This window comes from Amphiura filiformis, chromosome 1 (genome assembly GCF_039555335.1).
Source record: "Amphiura filiformis chromosome 1, Afil_fr2py, whole genome shotgun sequence".
In the NCBI taxonomy this organism is placed as follows: Eukaryota; Metazoa; Echinodermata; class Ophiuroidea; order Amphilepidida; family Amphiuridae; genus Amphiura; species Amphiura filiformis.
Genome location: NC_092628.1, coordinates 88,665,689 through 88,680,805, shown reverse-complemented (window position 1 = coordinate 88,680,805; position 15,117 = coordinate 88,665,689). Strand labels below are relative to the sequence as shown.

Here is a 15,117-nt window from a genome sequence, read left to right as displayed (position 1 = left end):
TTATCTTGAAAGATAATTTTGGTTTTGAAAAATATTGAATGCAATTTTTTGATCCTTTGATTACTTTGAGGAGTGTATTTTTCCTTACAAAAAACTAATACATTTTGTGATAGTTGATAGATTAAATTGTTTGGAATTACAGAAGTATTTGCCAAGTTCTTTTAAAAAAATTGGGTTAATAATTCAAAATAGTGCATCCTGCTTGATAACAGACTCATTAACACAGATGTTGTATGCCCTTAAGCCCTTGAATTGGATGCAATTTCTAAATCTGTTTCTCTGGCTGTCAAAATATTATTTTCTTACAAGTAAAAGATGAGTTAAATTTCTTGGAAACAGTGATTTCTTTAGCATTTTGGTGAAGCGGTACATTCAATTAGTTTGTACCCTTCCAATTGTGATATTTTCCTCCGAATGGGTACAACACTTTGCCCAGGGGGTATTTTTATTTTTATTTTGGAAGACTTCTTTTAACAATGTGTTTCTCAATTTCACTGAATAAAAGAGTTTTCCTCTGAATGGGTACAACACATTGCCCAGGGGGTATTTTTATTTTTATTTTAGAAGTCTTCTGTTAACAATGTGTGTCTCAATTTTACTGAACAAAAGAGTAGAGGACTTTATATTGTGTATGTCCTCATTACTGATAATGCTAGATGATTTTGATTTTACTATAGAGCCATCATTTTTGATATTCAAACCACAAGGAAAAAAAATACATTATCTGTCTTTACTTTCCAAAATAATTTAATTGTAAGAAGTCGGTAGTGAAAATGCTTCACAGCTGATTTGATTTATGGAATATTGCCTACGTCAAAGTCAATTAGTGAGAAAGGAGCCTGAACTCATACATATTACATTGTTCATGCTAATGTTGACTTGTTACCCTTGAGGGAACAAGTCATGGTCTGAATGTGTAAATACACATATCTAAATGTGTACAGAAAACCCTGCAATATGTTGTCTTTTTAATATCTAAAGAGTATACAAGTAGATTAGTAAATAATATAGTTCATAAAAAAATGTGTCCTAGCCGGATTATGAGATCACACAAAGTTAGGTTTGTGAAGAATAAACATAAAATTGAAATGTGTTAAATGACAACTATATGACCTTTGACCACACATCTATTGACATCACACATGCCAGTGTACCAAAGATGGAGATATCGCACCAATGGGTCAGTATGTATCCCCCCACACACAGGCATGGATCTTAACTTTTTTTGCCACTTGCCAATCGGGCGAGCAGGTCAAATAATTTACCCGTCCGAACAAAATTGTACTCATCCGATAATCATGGCCACCAAAAATTGCAATCAGTGCAGTTTTTCGTGGGTCCATTTCTTCAGCATAAACATGATATAAAATGCGGCAGCAGCCATGTTAGTCTGACGAGTAGGACATGGCCTGGCCTGAAGTTGTACACGCAATATTTTAGTACAAACACCTTTCCTTGTAATCAACACAATCAAGCCACTCACTTTCTGAAACTGTCGTCTGAAACTGCAGAATTTCTTACATTCATAAAGCTTAACAAACATTCACTGACATTAATTTAGGTCCAAATTCTCTGAAAATGTTTTCTTTGCATGTTGACAGGGAATGTTGTGATGCAAAGTGGCTGCTGCAAATCCCTGATTTGGCAAAATGCTTCACTATATAGGTCTACTCAGGGCCTACTTTCAAGTAAACATGGTGTCAGCCGAGTGTGAAGCTAAAGACCAGACCGCCATTTTTTTCCTTAAACTGCTGGCAATAAATCTATTAAATGATCCCAAAATACATTTAAAACAATTTCTACCTCCAAACTAGGCCTCTACGTTTTAAAAATATTTTACCTTTTTTTTCTCTAGTTTTGCTTGTTTATTTCTGGTGAGGGCCTCTTGTTTACTTCTAATTACCATATGAATGAGAAATTGTTTTGGAATGTTACATTCACCTGATGGGGGTGATATATTAATATTAATACTTAAAAAATATTGGAAAATATACACGCATTATTATAGTTGAATAATTACAGTAATTCCATACTGATCTTTTAATTATGACTAATTACTCAACAAATAAGAATTAAATGTCGGAAAATGAATGGTGTCCACACCTTTTTATATTGCGCTGGTATAGGAGTTGCAAGGGCCTGTGCCGATACTCAGCGGGAGATGATGAAGGCCTATAGATTTATATTTGTTCCTTTTGAAAAACAAATTATGAACTTCAAGATTTGCTTTGTGTTTTCTAAGCTCGTTGGAAATATTCTTGGAAATTATTTTATTGGAAAAAGACTTCACTTTTATTTAAGGCCCTTGGCTGAGTTGGCCCCTCTCAAGAGAGAGAGAGTCGAAACTAAAACAATGCGGTATACAAAAATGATGTGCGTCGCTAGCAGCATATCATGTGGACATCGTTTTTTGCATGTTGTAAGCTTGCGTAAAGCGATCGACGATCGAGTGGTATAAATAAACGCTGCGTACAGAGGGCCATCAACATCATAAATGATAAAATGATAATCATATTTTTTCGGACGAATGTTATATATAATTTTGTTTGAACTTCCAACTTTTTCAAGGTTATGTAAATCAAGGAATAAACAAGATTAGTCAGATTGTACTCTGAGCCTGGGAGCATCATGCATGCACCAGTTAGGCCTTGAATGTTACTCGCCAGTCGGGCTGGTGACTTTAAAACTTTACTCGACCGGCCTATTTACTCGCCACTGGCGACCGGACGGGTGTAAATTTCCCTGCCTGCCCACACACACACACAGATCCCCACAACTAGCAAAGTCCCTGATCTGACTCAAATTTGTTCTTTTTAACAGACCTAATAGACATCAACTTAATTGGAAGAAAATAAGATGGCTTGTGTTACCTTGCTATAAGGATTTTATAGGAGACCAGCAAATAATGTAACACCTTAACTTCTTTGGCCTCTTAGTGGCAAGTAATGGACACAGAAAGTGTCCACTGAAAAAGGCGAGTCAGATATCCGTTGTTGGAATATAGTGCAACTTATCCCACCAGCAGATCACCTGTCATTGCAAGTGGGAAAACACTGCCCACCTGTCCAGAACAAGCCCCTTTACAGGCTATCATGTTGGCTTCACATTTCAACTGTATCATTGTGTTGGTGGTAATAGACACCAAGTGGGAAAGTACTTCATTCACATCAACCATGTAATAGGTTAAAATGTCATCTACAATAATCTATGATCTTAATTAGTTAGGTCAACTGCATCTCAAAATGTATCTAAGCTGTTGACATTTGAAGTTAATGGTGTAAGTCATCCCAAAGTGAATTCAATTCATGAGTTCCAAGTCAACAACATTCCACTAAACATACTTCTATAATACTTGGTACTTCAATAATACTTTCTTTTGGCTTGCAGGTGATGTGTAGAGAACTAGAAATGTCTACATATAAGAGAGGAAAACATCCTCATGTTACAGTCTATTGATAGATGCAAAGATTGCAAGTGATAAGTGCCTCTTTACACAGTTTACTATACAAATAGTTGCAAGCTGAAATACGCTTGCAGAAGTAGCACAAACCTAATTACGTAGATGGCTTGAGCCTCAACTTTGTATCATCTGCAATGTACTATATTGAACATAATGTTCAATGCACTTTTGAAAGCTAAATATTATGTCTGCTTGTAGCAAAAGGTATGTTGTCTATGATCTAAAAACAAGATTAGTAAGGCAGCTTAGCCCACGCTTAGTTTGGAACATATCTTTTGATGTACTTTTTAACGATTTTTGCTAGTGTGCTTTAAATATGCATATAACTAAGAAAACATTTTCTAAAAGGGTGTCAGCTTAAGGTGTTCAGATACCTCTGTAATGCATATGAAGTGATCAGGTAATTATATGTGTCTAGGGCTATTCTGGCTTAAATCCATACACCCCCTATGGAAGACCAACTCTTAATCTCCCACACAGAATATGTATCAGGGATGATAGCGGCCTGAAGTGACTTTGCAGGAAAAGTCTGAAAAAGTGTGCAAATTTGGGCTATAAAGTCTCAAAACAGGCTAAAAATAAATAAAAATGCAGAAATTTGAATTAACAAAAAGTAGAAATCCTACAATTGTAGGAAATCTAGAATCCCTGACAAATGCAGTCACCCATTCACACCCCCTGTGTGGAAGATTAAGGTGATACCTTCCATCCCTGACAAATGCAGTCACCCATTCTCACCCCCTGTGTGGAAGATTAAGGTGATACCTTCCATCCCTGACAAATGCAGTCACCCATTCTCACCCCCCCTGTGTGGAAGATTAAGGTGATACCTTCCATCCCTGACAAATGCAGTCACCCATTCTCACCCCCTGTGTGGAAGATTAAGGTGATACCTTCCATCCCTGACAAATGCAGTCACCCATTCTCACCCCCTGTGTGGAAGATTAAGGTGATACCTTCCATCCCTGACAAATGCAGTCACCCATTCTCACCCCCTGTGTGGAAGATTAAGGTGATACCTTCCATCCCTGACAAATGCAGTCACCCATTCTCACCCCCTGTGTGGAAGATTAAGGTGATACCTTCCATCCCTGACAAATGCAGTCACCCATTCTCACCCCCTGTGTGGAAGATTAAGGTGATACCTTCCATCCCTGACAAATGCAGTCACCCATTCACACCCCCTGTGTGGAAGATTACAGGTCATGTCTTCCATAGGGGTTGTATGTATTTCAACTGGAGTAACCCATATACAATTAGTGCAGCAGTTACTGCACACATAACCACAGGCAAAATGGACAGAAATACCTGGAGTTTTCATCACCTTACCATGGACATCTTAAGAAGTTTTTATTCACTTTACAGTGAACTATTATGTCTGTACTCACCCTACACCTGTAACTGCAGGTGTTGTTTATGTTGCAAATTCCCAAATTCAGTTACAATATCATGAGCATACACTGAAGTCATAAAACTTTTCAATTAAGCTCTTAAAATTGTTTTTGACTATTTGCAATCTCTTTGTGGATGTCCTGAGCTTGGTGCATAATGCATATCCATGGCGATTATAAAACATCAAGTAAATGTCCCCATACACAACTCCCCCCTCCACACACATACACTTGTAGATGCTATCAAGTGTGGAGTTTCCAACTGTGAAGGTTCACACCACCCACCCCCCACCCCCCCCCCCCCCCCCCCCCCCCCCCCCCCCCCCCCCCCCCCCCCCCCCCCCCCAAATAAGCCTAGATATGACACTTACGTGATAAGTAAGTTATTAGAGATGTTATCCAGATGTCCTCTGTATTTCAACCATGGTCCGGCTGAACTGATGTGATCCGTTGTACATTTTCCTTTTACCTGCAACATACAAGCATAATAATTGTTAAAGTCAAGAGTTTTTACATAAATTAAGCAACTCAAATTAGTGATCACGCTCAACTTCTAAGGTCCTTGTAACCTTTTTCCAAATCTGCCATGATAATTTGTGACCATCCACAATAACAGATTTTGGATTAGTTACAACGTACAAAAATAAATTTTAAGATGATGTATCACATGTGATAATTGCTTCGTAAACAGTCACTCAAATAATCAATAATCCTTTTGAAATTCTTCAGTTTCTTTGTGGGGAGATGTATCCTCCGTTGCAGAGTATTATCACAACCATGGAGCAAGTGCGGTGCAGAAAACACTAAAGGTGCAAGAAATAGATGAAGGTGCTGTACAGTGCGACTAAAAACTCGGATGCTTAAGGGCTGAGGTATGAACGCGTGGACAGTATTTTTGTGGAACATGAGAGTATATCAGACATATCGAATTGCATTCTGAATAAGAATGTCCTTCTGATATCAATTTTGTTTTTGTTCTCGAAATTTTCGCACATTTTATGGCAAATGATTAAAAATTTTCAACATTTTTAATAGTCCTCAAAGTAAACTTTCTAAATCTAATGATATGTACTTAAAGTGTATGTAGCTGGGATGAAAAGCCAACAATCAATTGAAAATTTTGACCTATGGATTTTTCCCCCAAAACACCAAAACAAATTAGGTCTTTTGGGGAAAGAAATTTCTACATGAATTGAACTGACCATCAACTAAGCGTTTCTCCATGTTAAAGTTTGCACATTGCACCCACTCAACTCACCTTAATAAGGATAGTCATGTCTTCTAGATCGTTACCGTCCCATTTTTGGAATGGCGTCAAAAGTTGAAGACGTTGGCTCTCAGGTGACACATCTACGTGTAACGAGGTACCATCTGCAGGAGGGGCCTTGAAAGTATCCTGTCCTGGGTCAAATCCCTGCAAACAGAAAATAACAAAAAGTTACAAATAAATGTTAAAAGGCAAGTTTAGCTGAACTAGAAGATAAGATTTTGCCAGATGTTTGGAATAAAAGTTTATCTACAAATATGGAAGAAATATTTTTATAGGATATTTTGAGGTGCATGAATTCGTGCCTAAAAATAACTTCTCTCAATTTCTGTCGCCAATTTGCACCTTACTAATAAACTATTATCAGTTTACTTGTAAAGTCACTGGGTGGGCGCTTATAGAGGCATGGGCGGTTAATGGAACAAATCCAGTAGTAACAAGAATTTTGTCTCTAGATAAATAATATCATCATGTAATTTTTATTATTGGATATGTAAGCATAGTTAAGGTGATTCAAAAAATATTTGGTGATTCAAAAAAAAAAAGAATTGGCAGGAAAATCCTGTTCCGCTTTTAAACATGGGCAATTTTACTATAATTTTGAAGATACAGTTTGATTAATTTCCCAAAATATGTACTTTCATATACTCGCCTTTGATACTTTGATATATATATATAGAGAGAGAAAATAAAGTTAAAAACGTTCCTGCCAAATGCGATCCTGTTTGCATGCCCTTAAACAGAGGTATATGCACAACAATATTTGTGTTGCCATTGTGAGGTTTCATACATGAAGCACAAATCAGTCTTATCTCACAATACAAATCCATCTTTGGTTTTGACAATCATGAACATTTTTTTCCAAGATTAGCCGTCAAATTCTGACATGGGTAATCATATTGATACGAAGGCAAATACCTTGCTTGGAAGCTCATCTCCATAAGGACTGTTGAGTTTGAATTTCCTGCCATCAGCTCCTTCCAATTCATCGGTAAGTGGGTTGAAGTCTAAGCTTCCTGCTAAGGCAAGAGCTGTTGTAATCTGTGTAACAAGAAAAAATGCCTGTGTTAAAGATTAGTCTTCCTGTTAAGACAAGGCCTATAGTGATCTGTACTTTCATGGAATGTTTTACTATTATTTTTCTTGCTGATCAGGCAAGGGCAGTTGTGACCTTTACAATATCAAGAAATGATAAGAATCTTTTAAAGCAATTTTCTAATTCAGACACATGCTGATATGATCAGTACTTGATTAGAAAAGTATCACCTCCAGTATGATTCTAACTTTAACGAAAAGACTTACAGATCATGCGGTGTCTCCAGCATTCTCTACATGTCTACATTCTCACAATATTTGGTTACACATTGGAATTTTCAAATGATATATCTTCATTCTCTTATTCTTGACTAATGCTCAATCAATCATAAAAACTCAATGTTCATATAATTTTCCTTATCATGACATAATCTATGTACCATCCCTTGACACCCATGTTGTCCTGTGCTCATAAATTGCTATAAAGATGCAGGGTGAAAACTTAGCAGGCACAATACGAATAAAAGAATAACATCTGAAAAATTTACATTGCTATATTGCACCATTGCAAACTGTGGTTCATTTTCTATGTGTAACCTTTTGTGGGGACACTACATACTACAAAGTGGCTGTTAAGGGGGTACTACACCCCTGTGGTAAATTTGTGGCTATTTTTGCATTTTTATCAAAAAATAATAATACACTGGTAAACAAAAGTTATGTATATTATTGGGGCAAGGATTCCAATTACTACACTGAAATTTCAGTGACTTACGACAAGCGGTTCAGTATATATGATAGGAAATGAGGTACATCCTAGCGGTACCTTATTTCTTATCATAAATAACGAACCGCTTGTCTTGGGTCACTGAAATTCCAGTGTAGTAATTGATTCCTTGCCCCTATAATATACATAACTGTTGTTACCAGTATGTTACTAGTTTTTGAGAAAAATGCAAAAATAGACACAAATTTATCGAGGGGTGTAGTACCCCTTAATAGAAAAGGCAAAAGGTTCACATAACTTAAACCCCTACAAGACATTTTTACTGTTTTTCAGAAGATTATCTGGGACAACTTGATTAACTTTTTAACATTCGGAAAATTAGTCAATTTGGAAAGCTGTAATTAACTTATAAAGAAACAAGGATGAGATAGTTTGTATTCAAATTATAAAACATTAAGGCAGATTAGAGGTGAGCATGACCTTGTATGAGATAAATAAATCTGACACGAAAGAGGGTTTGTGTGGGTTCTATAAAGAAGATCCCAAGGCTTGATATAAGGGTGTCATTTCAGCTCCACTTGCATTATTTTTCATAGAAGGAGGAAAACACCTAAAACTTTAGTTTGAACATATCATTGGTCTAATTTAAGAACAGCAAGACCTATGGAAATATAAACGAGATTATTGGCTTCCTTGATCCATTTTCTATAAGATCAATGTATTAATATTAAGAAGTACACTGCCGTGTTTTATTTAAATGGCTAAAACCGTGACTGGAAAAATATGGCTTTTGCCCAGGGTTTGGTTTGTGCCGGTAACCGTTGGCGGAACCCGTTTTTGCCCGGTTTAAACTGGCAAAAAAGGCAAAAACTCACATATAGTTACTCAAATATTAAAAAGTAACACAGAAAGCTCATAAACAGTAGCACACAACTTTTAATGAATCATTCAACATATTTTTTGTCTCACTAAGCCCTTAAAATGAAAAGGATTTGAATTTGGTATAGGCGTATATGCCACATAAACGCTTAAATGCACTTGAGCAATGAAAACGCATGCCTTTGATTTCTTAATATATGTTACTTATAATTACAAAATCTGGCCTTGTTACATTCAGGAAATGATTTTTGTAACTTAATAATTTGTTTTGAGATGAAAAAACTGAACTATAAATCACTTCTGCTGGCAAAAACTGTTTTTGCCAAGCGGTTAAAACAGCTTTTTTTTCCACCTGCGGCAAAAACCTGTGAACCCTGCTTTTGCCATCCTACTCGCCTTAACAAACTTGCTCACAATATAAACATAAACTAGAGCAAACATTCAACCTGTTCCTAACCCCATTAAGAAAAACAAACATGTGGAGACAAATTGAGATTCTGGCCCCTCAATCACTATATGTAACTTAATTATATATCTATATAGGTCAAATTAACAAGCAAGATCTAATTAGCACTCAATCTGAATGCAGCAAGAGAAGTATTTTCACAAGCTCCTCTTTTTGTTTTCTGTATTTACGTCAAACTGGGAAGGAAAAGAGCAAGGTATATAAACTTGATGTGGAGAAATAAGTCAAATACACACTAGACGGTATGCGTAAGGGGACAAAAACAACATCTATATGCACAAAAGTAGGTCAAGTTTGATAACTACATTTTTTTATATCTATATCGACATGAAATAATAGTACCCTCTGCATGCAATAGAATCTTACCAATTGTATGCAATACAAAGTACAATATGAGAGAACGTTGCAAAAAATATTAAACTTTTTGAAGAATTGTTTTTTTGTAATACCCCATGATGTACCTCAGAAAAATGATACTGCATTTCATATGAAGTTGCTATCACATTTTTTTTAACAACTTGTTCCCATGCAGAAAATTGTCTGTTCACTAAGACCCCTCTTTATTGTACTTAATTAATCCCACTTGCAATTCTGTATTGAACTCTCAGCTCATTTAATTATGCTCATTGCCACAGGCCAAATATTCCATCACACTGTATTTGCTTCAAGCCTCTATCATTTCAATTTAGACTACAAAACATTAGTCTGCAAAGAATATATTTGACTATTTATAAGCCGATATATGTCTCTATACTTATTGGAAACACGCTTTTAACAAATTAACTTTGATTATTAATGCTTTTAAGGATTCATCATCATTCATGCAAGTTTTCAAGTTACAAAATATATCATAAAATTAATGCATTGTTATGGCAATCATTAAGAAATAATATTGTTTGTAATTATCATATCATCACATTAATTGCCAAAGGCAACCAGCTGAATCCTTACAGACCCAGTGAGATATACACCAGTGACTGTATTCATAACCAACACACAACAAGTATATACAACACTTAATGGTTAAGTTTGAATTTCATGAGGTATGAGGTCCCTGTTAACCTTATCTGTGTTAAACGTACCTCTGGTGATGCAACAAACGCATGTGTGGCTGGGTTGGCATCATTTCGTCCTGTGAAATTCCTGTTGTATGATGTCACAATGGTGTTTTTCTCCCCTTTTTTCACATCTTTCCTGTGTTGGATATGTAAAATGAGAAACACAGTATTATGAAGGATACATATAAGCTCAGAAGTTATCTTTTTAACTAACTTTTTGAATAAAGGTAAAAACATGTCTAGTCGAGTTACTATGATGCATGGCAAGTCAGTTACTATCCTGGTTAAAAACTTGACTACATACTGTTTTGCTAAACGTATACCATAATATGCACTTCCTGTCTTTATCTTCTCTTCCATACAGCTTGGCCTTCAGATTGAGGTGTGGATTTTCTGAAGAGACATATTACACAAGTGTCTCATAACTGAAAACAACATGACAGAGAATACCCAACCAAGAAGGCTGTTAAAATTCTCAGATCTGCGGCTCTCCAACATTGCCAGAAGGAAGAGACATGCTCCTGTAGACCTATTATTGTCACATACATCCCAACCCATTCCACCATCACAACCATCTTCCTAGTCTTCATGGATCCAGCTGCTGTAAGGATCCCTGAGCCATCCAGTGGTGGCCGCTCCAGACCTAGGATTCTTTCTATGTAACAAACTGTACTATATGCCAGCATCAACATGATGCCCATGAATCCAATTAGGCCTTAGGGATTGATTACAAACACATCACATCAAGTAATTCCCCACCCTTCAATTTGAGATAATAACTCATAATCTGTGCATCAAATTTGAAAACTGAAATAGCAAAAGGAATCTCAATTTTGATATTAGCCTATATATTCATTCTTCTTGTAAGTGTCTGCTAAATTCTGATGCCTCATTTGTCTTCATAGCCCAAAATATGTTGCCATGATGACCCTTTGAATGAAAAGATGCAGATTTAAAAGTTGCATCTAACCCATTGAAAATGTTGCTTTTGTTGCTTGAGTGCCTGTTCATCAGTGGCCACCACAGGTCATAAACCACTCATGTAGAGAATGTAATGGTACACTGACTTGAGTATCTTTTTAGAGCAACTTTTGATTCTGCATCTTTTTCATTCAAGGGGTCGCCACGGTCACAAATTTTGATCTATCCAAAATAACTGAAATGTGTTTCTTTTGTTAAAATTGGATGCATACATTTTGAGTTATTGTCTCGTATTATAGAAGGTAATTAATGCATTTATTATCCCAGTATTTGTCCCTTTGAACAAAAAAACATGCCAATAAGATGAATCTAAGTCTCACCTGTCCCATTGGCCGATACATGGCCCACAAGCATTAGCCAACACCATGGCACCAGCATCATTGAGGATCTTAGCCTGACCATCTCTCTCAATAGTTGCCCTGATCTGTTCTGATCCAGGAGTAACTGTGAACCCTGACCTATATATATATATATAAAACAAAAACATAAACATAATGATAATGAAGAGCTAAATGCAATGAAGTTTGCATCAAAATAATAGTATCAAAGAGAACCATAATTTTTGGAATTTTAATTTTAAGATTCATTCACTCAAGCAAGAATTTTTTGCGATTCATGCGAGTTCACTTCATCACGTGTTGTCATGTTTAGACACCTGTTAATGTCAGTAACCAAGCTTGATGCTCTTGTTAGTGATAGCTCTACTTACTTGAACCTGACACCATTGTCAGTAGCCTGCTTTGCCAGACTAGCTGCTCGACCCATGTCTTCATAACTGCTGTTGGTGCAGCTTCCAATGAGACCTATGAATTGAACAATGAAATCCAGTTAGCATGTTCAGTAGCTCATTATGTTTTATGGACATCATGGCAGTATATCAATTACATAAAACAAACATGTATAACCTATGGATGTGGTAATGATTTAATATCTGCTTATTACAATAGCACAATTATAGTCTAGTCTAGTCAATTCAGCTGCGACCTAGTCCTACACACACAATATTTCTGATGAAGCACTTTCACTTAAACTTTGATTAGCTCAAGTCCAGTTGTGCTGCAAGTGTGCTGATAAACCATCCCTGTATGCATGCGTGGACACTCTGTGTAAACTTAATGCTCGCTATTCAATACTGCAACAGCGAAATAAGCAAATATGTCACTACCGAGGTTGAGGTGAACCAAAGAATAGTAAAGTGAGCCTTTAATACAATAGAAATACCAGATAGTTTCAGAACTTGTTATGGTAGCTGCAGACAAAACTGGAACTATACCATGTTATACTACTTTCGTTAACGTTTGTTTTGATTATTAACATTTATAATTACCAGTGTTGGACATAGTCGGTAAGAGCAAAATGCTACTGAAGTTTGATCACTTTGCTACACAATTTTGAAAAATGTGTAGCAATTGTATGCCAAAAATCAAGTTGTGGAAGCTGATAATGCTATGCAAAAGGCAGAAGATAATAAATTGACTCATAAACTAAAAGACTGGACACATAGAGCACATGACAGAAGGAGAGGCAGACAGTGTAGACAATGAATGGATGGCATCAGAGAATGTGTTATAGAAGGACAGTGCAGAATAGAGTGAAATGGAAAAGTGATGAAGAGGCTGCAGTGGAATGAAATAGGCTAGACAGATACTATAGGTAGTTTGATTGAAAGAAGTTAAGATCTTGCACAAAACGCTTCATAAACGTAAAGGCATGTGCAACAGTGAATGTGTCATCTGATAATATGAAGATCCAAAACAGGAATTATAACTCTGCACAGCATCAGCCATAACTTACCGACCTTGACGTCAAGAGGCCAGCCATTTTTCTTTGCAGTCTCACCAAGTTTTGATAAAGGAGTACACAAGTCAGGAGTGAACGGGCCATTCACATGAGGCTCCAACTACAGAAAACAAAACATCAAAATGTGAAACGATCTGCTCCATGGGGGGCCAAAGGAGGCATTTTTGAAAATTGAGTTACTATAATTATTACCATAGTGACACGATCTGGTCCATGGGGGCTAAAGGAGGCATTTATGAAAATTGAATTACTGTAATTATTACATTTCACATACAATAGGCTATCATTTACTGAAAACACCAAGGTCCGTATGCACAAAAGAGTTAGACCGGGTCTAAAGTTAGACCTGGTCTAAGTGGAATTTAGTACCTGGATAAAGTACATTTTCCTTTACATTTTAATTTGTATTATTTTTGAACTTTACATTTAAATCTTTAGAATTTGCTAGCTACTCTATGAAGGAAATAAGAGTAAAAGACCATTCCTGCTGGAACTAAATTCCACTTAGACAAGGTCTAACTTTAGACCCAGTTTAACTCTTTTGTGCATACGGACCCAAAGGTCTAGCATACTTGGTTCTAAAGTTATGAAGTTTTTTGATGTCTATTTTCTTATGTATTTTATTTTTTACTCCATATTTTTACCTTAAATCTCAATTTCAAATTTTGCCGCCTTTGGCCCCCATGGACCAGATCGTGTCACATAAAAAGGCTATCAGATACTGAAAACACCAAAGGTCTAGCATACTTGGTTCTGAAGTTCTGTGATGTGAATGTATTTTACTGTTTTTTTACTTTTTTGCCTTTATCTCAATTTCAAATTTGCCGCGTTTGGCCCCCTTGGACCAGATCGTGTCACAAATGTAGTTCATGTTGAATTAACCATACAGACCTTTGAATGTCATAACCTATGGCCGTTAGTTTTGGCAGGTAAATATGTTCAAACAGCACAGAAATAATGGCCATTTACATCGCAGACAGTATGTCATACCATATTGAATCATTCTTGCCTGAAATAGGGTCAAATAATGCATGATGGACCTCACCAAGTTTCCATGTTTCCATTTGAGACACGTTAACCTATATGTTACATAAATAAACATGACAGCGTCTACACACAGAGGCCTGGTAATAATGCAATGTCACTTATGAGCAGGGCCCAAGGATGCTTATGGCTACTACTGTACTGTATCGGTCACATTTGTGTACATCCATATCAAAAGCGATGCACTTAAAATTGCTACATGTGTCTCATTTCAAACAATAGCTAGGAATAAATACCAGACTCATCTCAAGTGGAAGTCGCTTTAAATCATTCCCAAGTCACATGGTTTAGTAATATGTTCTTTATATTCCTAAATCAAGTGACTTCGGTATGATTTGAGGTGACCTCCACTTGAGATGAGTCTGGTATTTTTTTCCTAGCTATTATGTGAAATGAGACACATGTAGCAGCCGACAAGTGCATCGTTTTGATATGGATGTACACATTTGTCCTTCTCCAATCAGTTTTGAACTTCTCTATGCATTTTCCATGCGATATTTAATCAAAACATACATGTACCAGCTAGTTATCTACATAGTTTCTTTATCATTGTTTTAACTTTAATTGAAATAATAGCCTTGATTGCATATCACTATTTTTGTAGTATATCACTGTTCATAAAGTTAATAGAAAGTTCTTGAGTACAAAAAATGCTTTAAAAAACAAACCCACCTTTTCTTTGGCAATTTCTGCAAAATTGGCTATTTCATTCTTTAATATTCAGTGAAATTTGAGAAAATGCTTTAAAAAAAAAACCCTTTTCTTTGGCAATTTCTGCAAAATTGGCTATTTCATTCTTTAATATTCAGTGAAATTTGAGAAAATGCTTAAAAAAACAACAACAAAAAACACCTTTTCTTTGGCAATTTCTGCAAAATTGGCTATTTCATTCTTTGATATTCAGTGAAATTTGAGATTTTGAATCTATCCAATTCTCATTAAAATGTGTTCTTATTTATGAGCTCTGAGCAAATTCACATATTTTCCAAGCAGTTTTTGCTATTTTACC

The 15,117-nt window shown here is 36.1% G+C and overlaps 1 protein-coding gene across 1 annotated transcript in view; it reads right to left on the bottom strand.

The window, feature by feature from the left end:
• LOC140156599 (probable aconitate hydratase, mitochondrial) overlaps positions 1-15,117 on the bottom strand; it is a 151,235-nt gene that overhangs the window by 116,984 nt on the left and 19,134 nt on the right. Inside the window, exons 12-18 of the mRNA XM_072179540.1 lie at positions 13,059-13,164; positions 11,974-12,067; positions 11,585-11,722; positions 10,308-10,419; positions 7,037-7,159; positions 6,110-6,265; positions 5,223-5,320 (exon numbers count right to left, since the gene is read on the bottom strand). Of these exons, the coding sequence (XP_072035641.1) occupies positions 5,223-5,320; positions 6,110-6,265; positions 7,037-7,159; positions 10,308-10,419; positions 11,585-11,722; positions 11,974-12,067; positions 13,059-13,164 (827 nt within the window). The remainder of the gene's footprint in view (positions 1-5,222; positions 5,321-6,109; positions 6,266-7,036; positions 7,160-10,307; positions 10,420-11,584; positions 11,723-11,973; positions 12,068-13,058; positions 13,165-15,117) is intronic.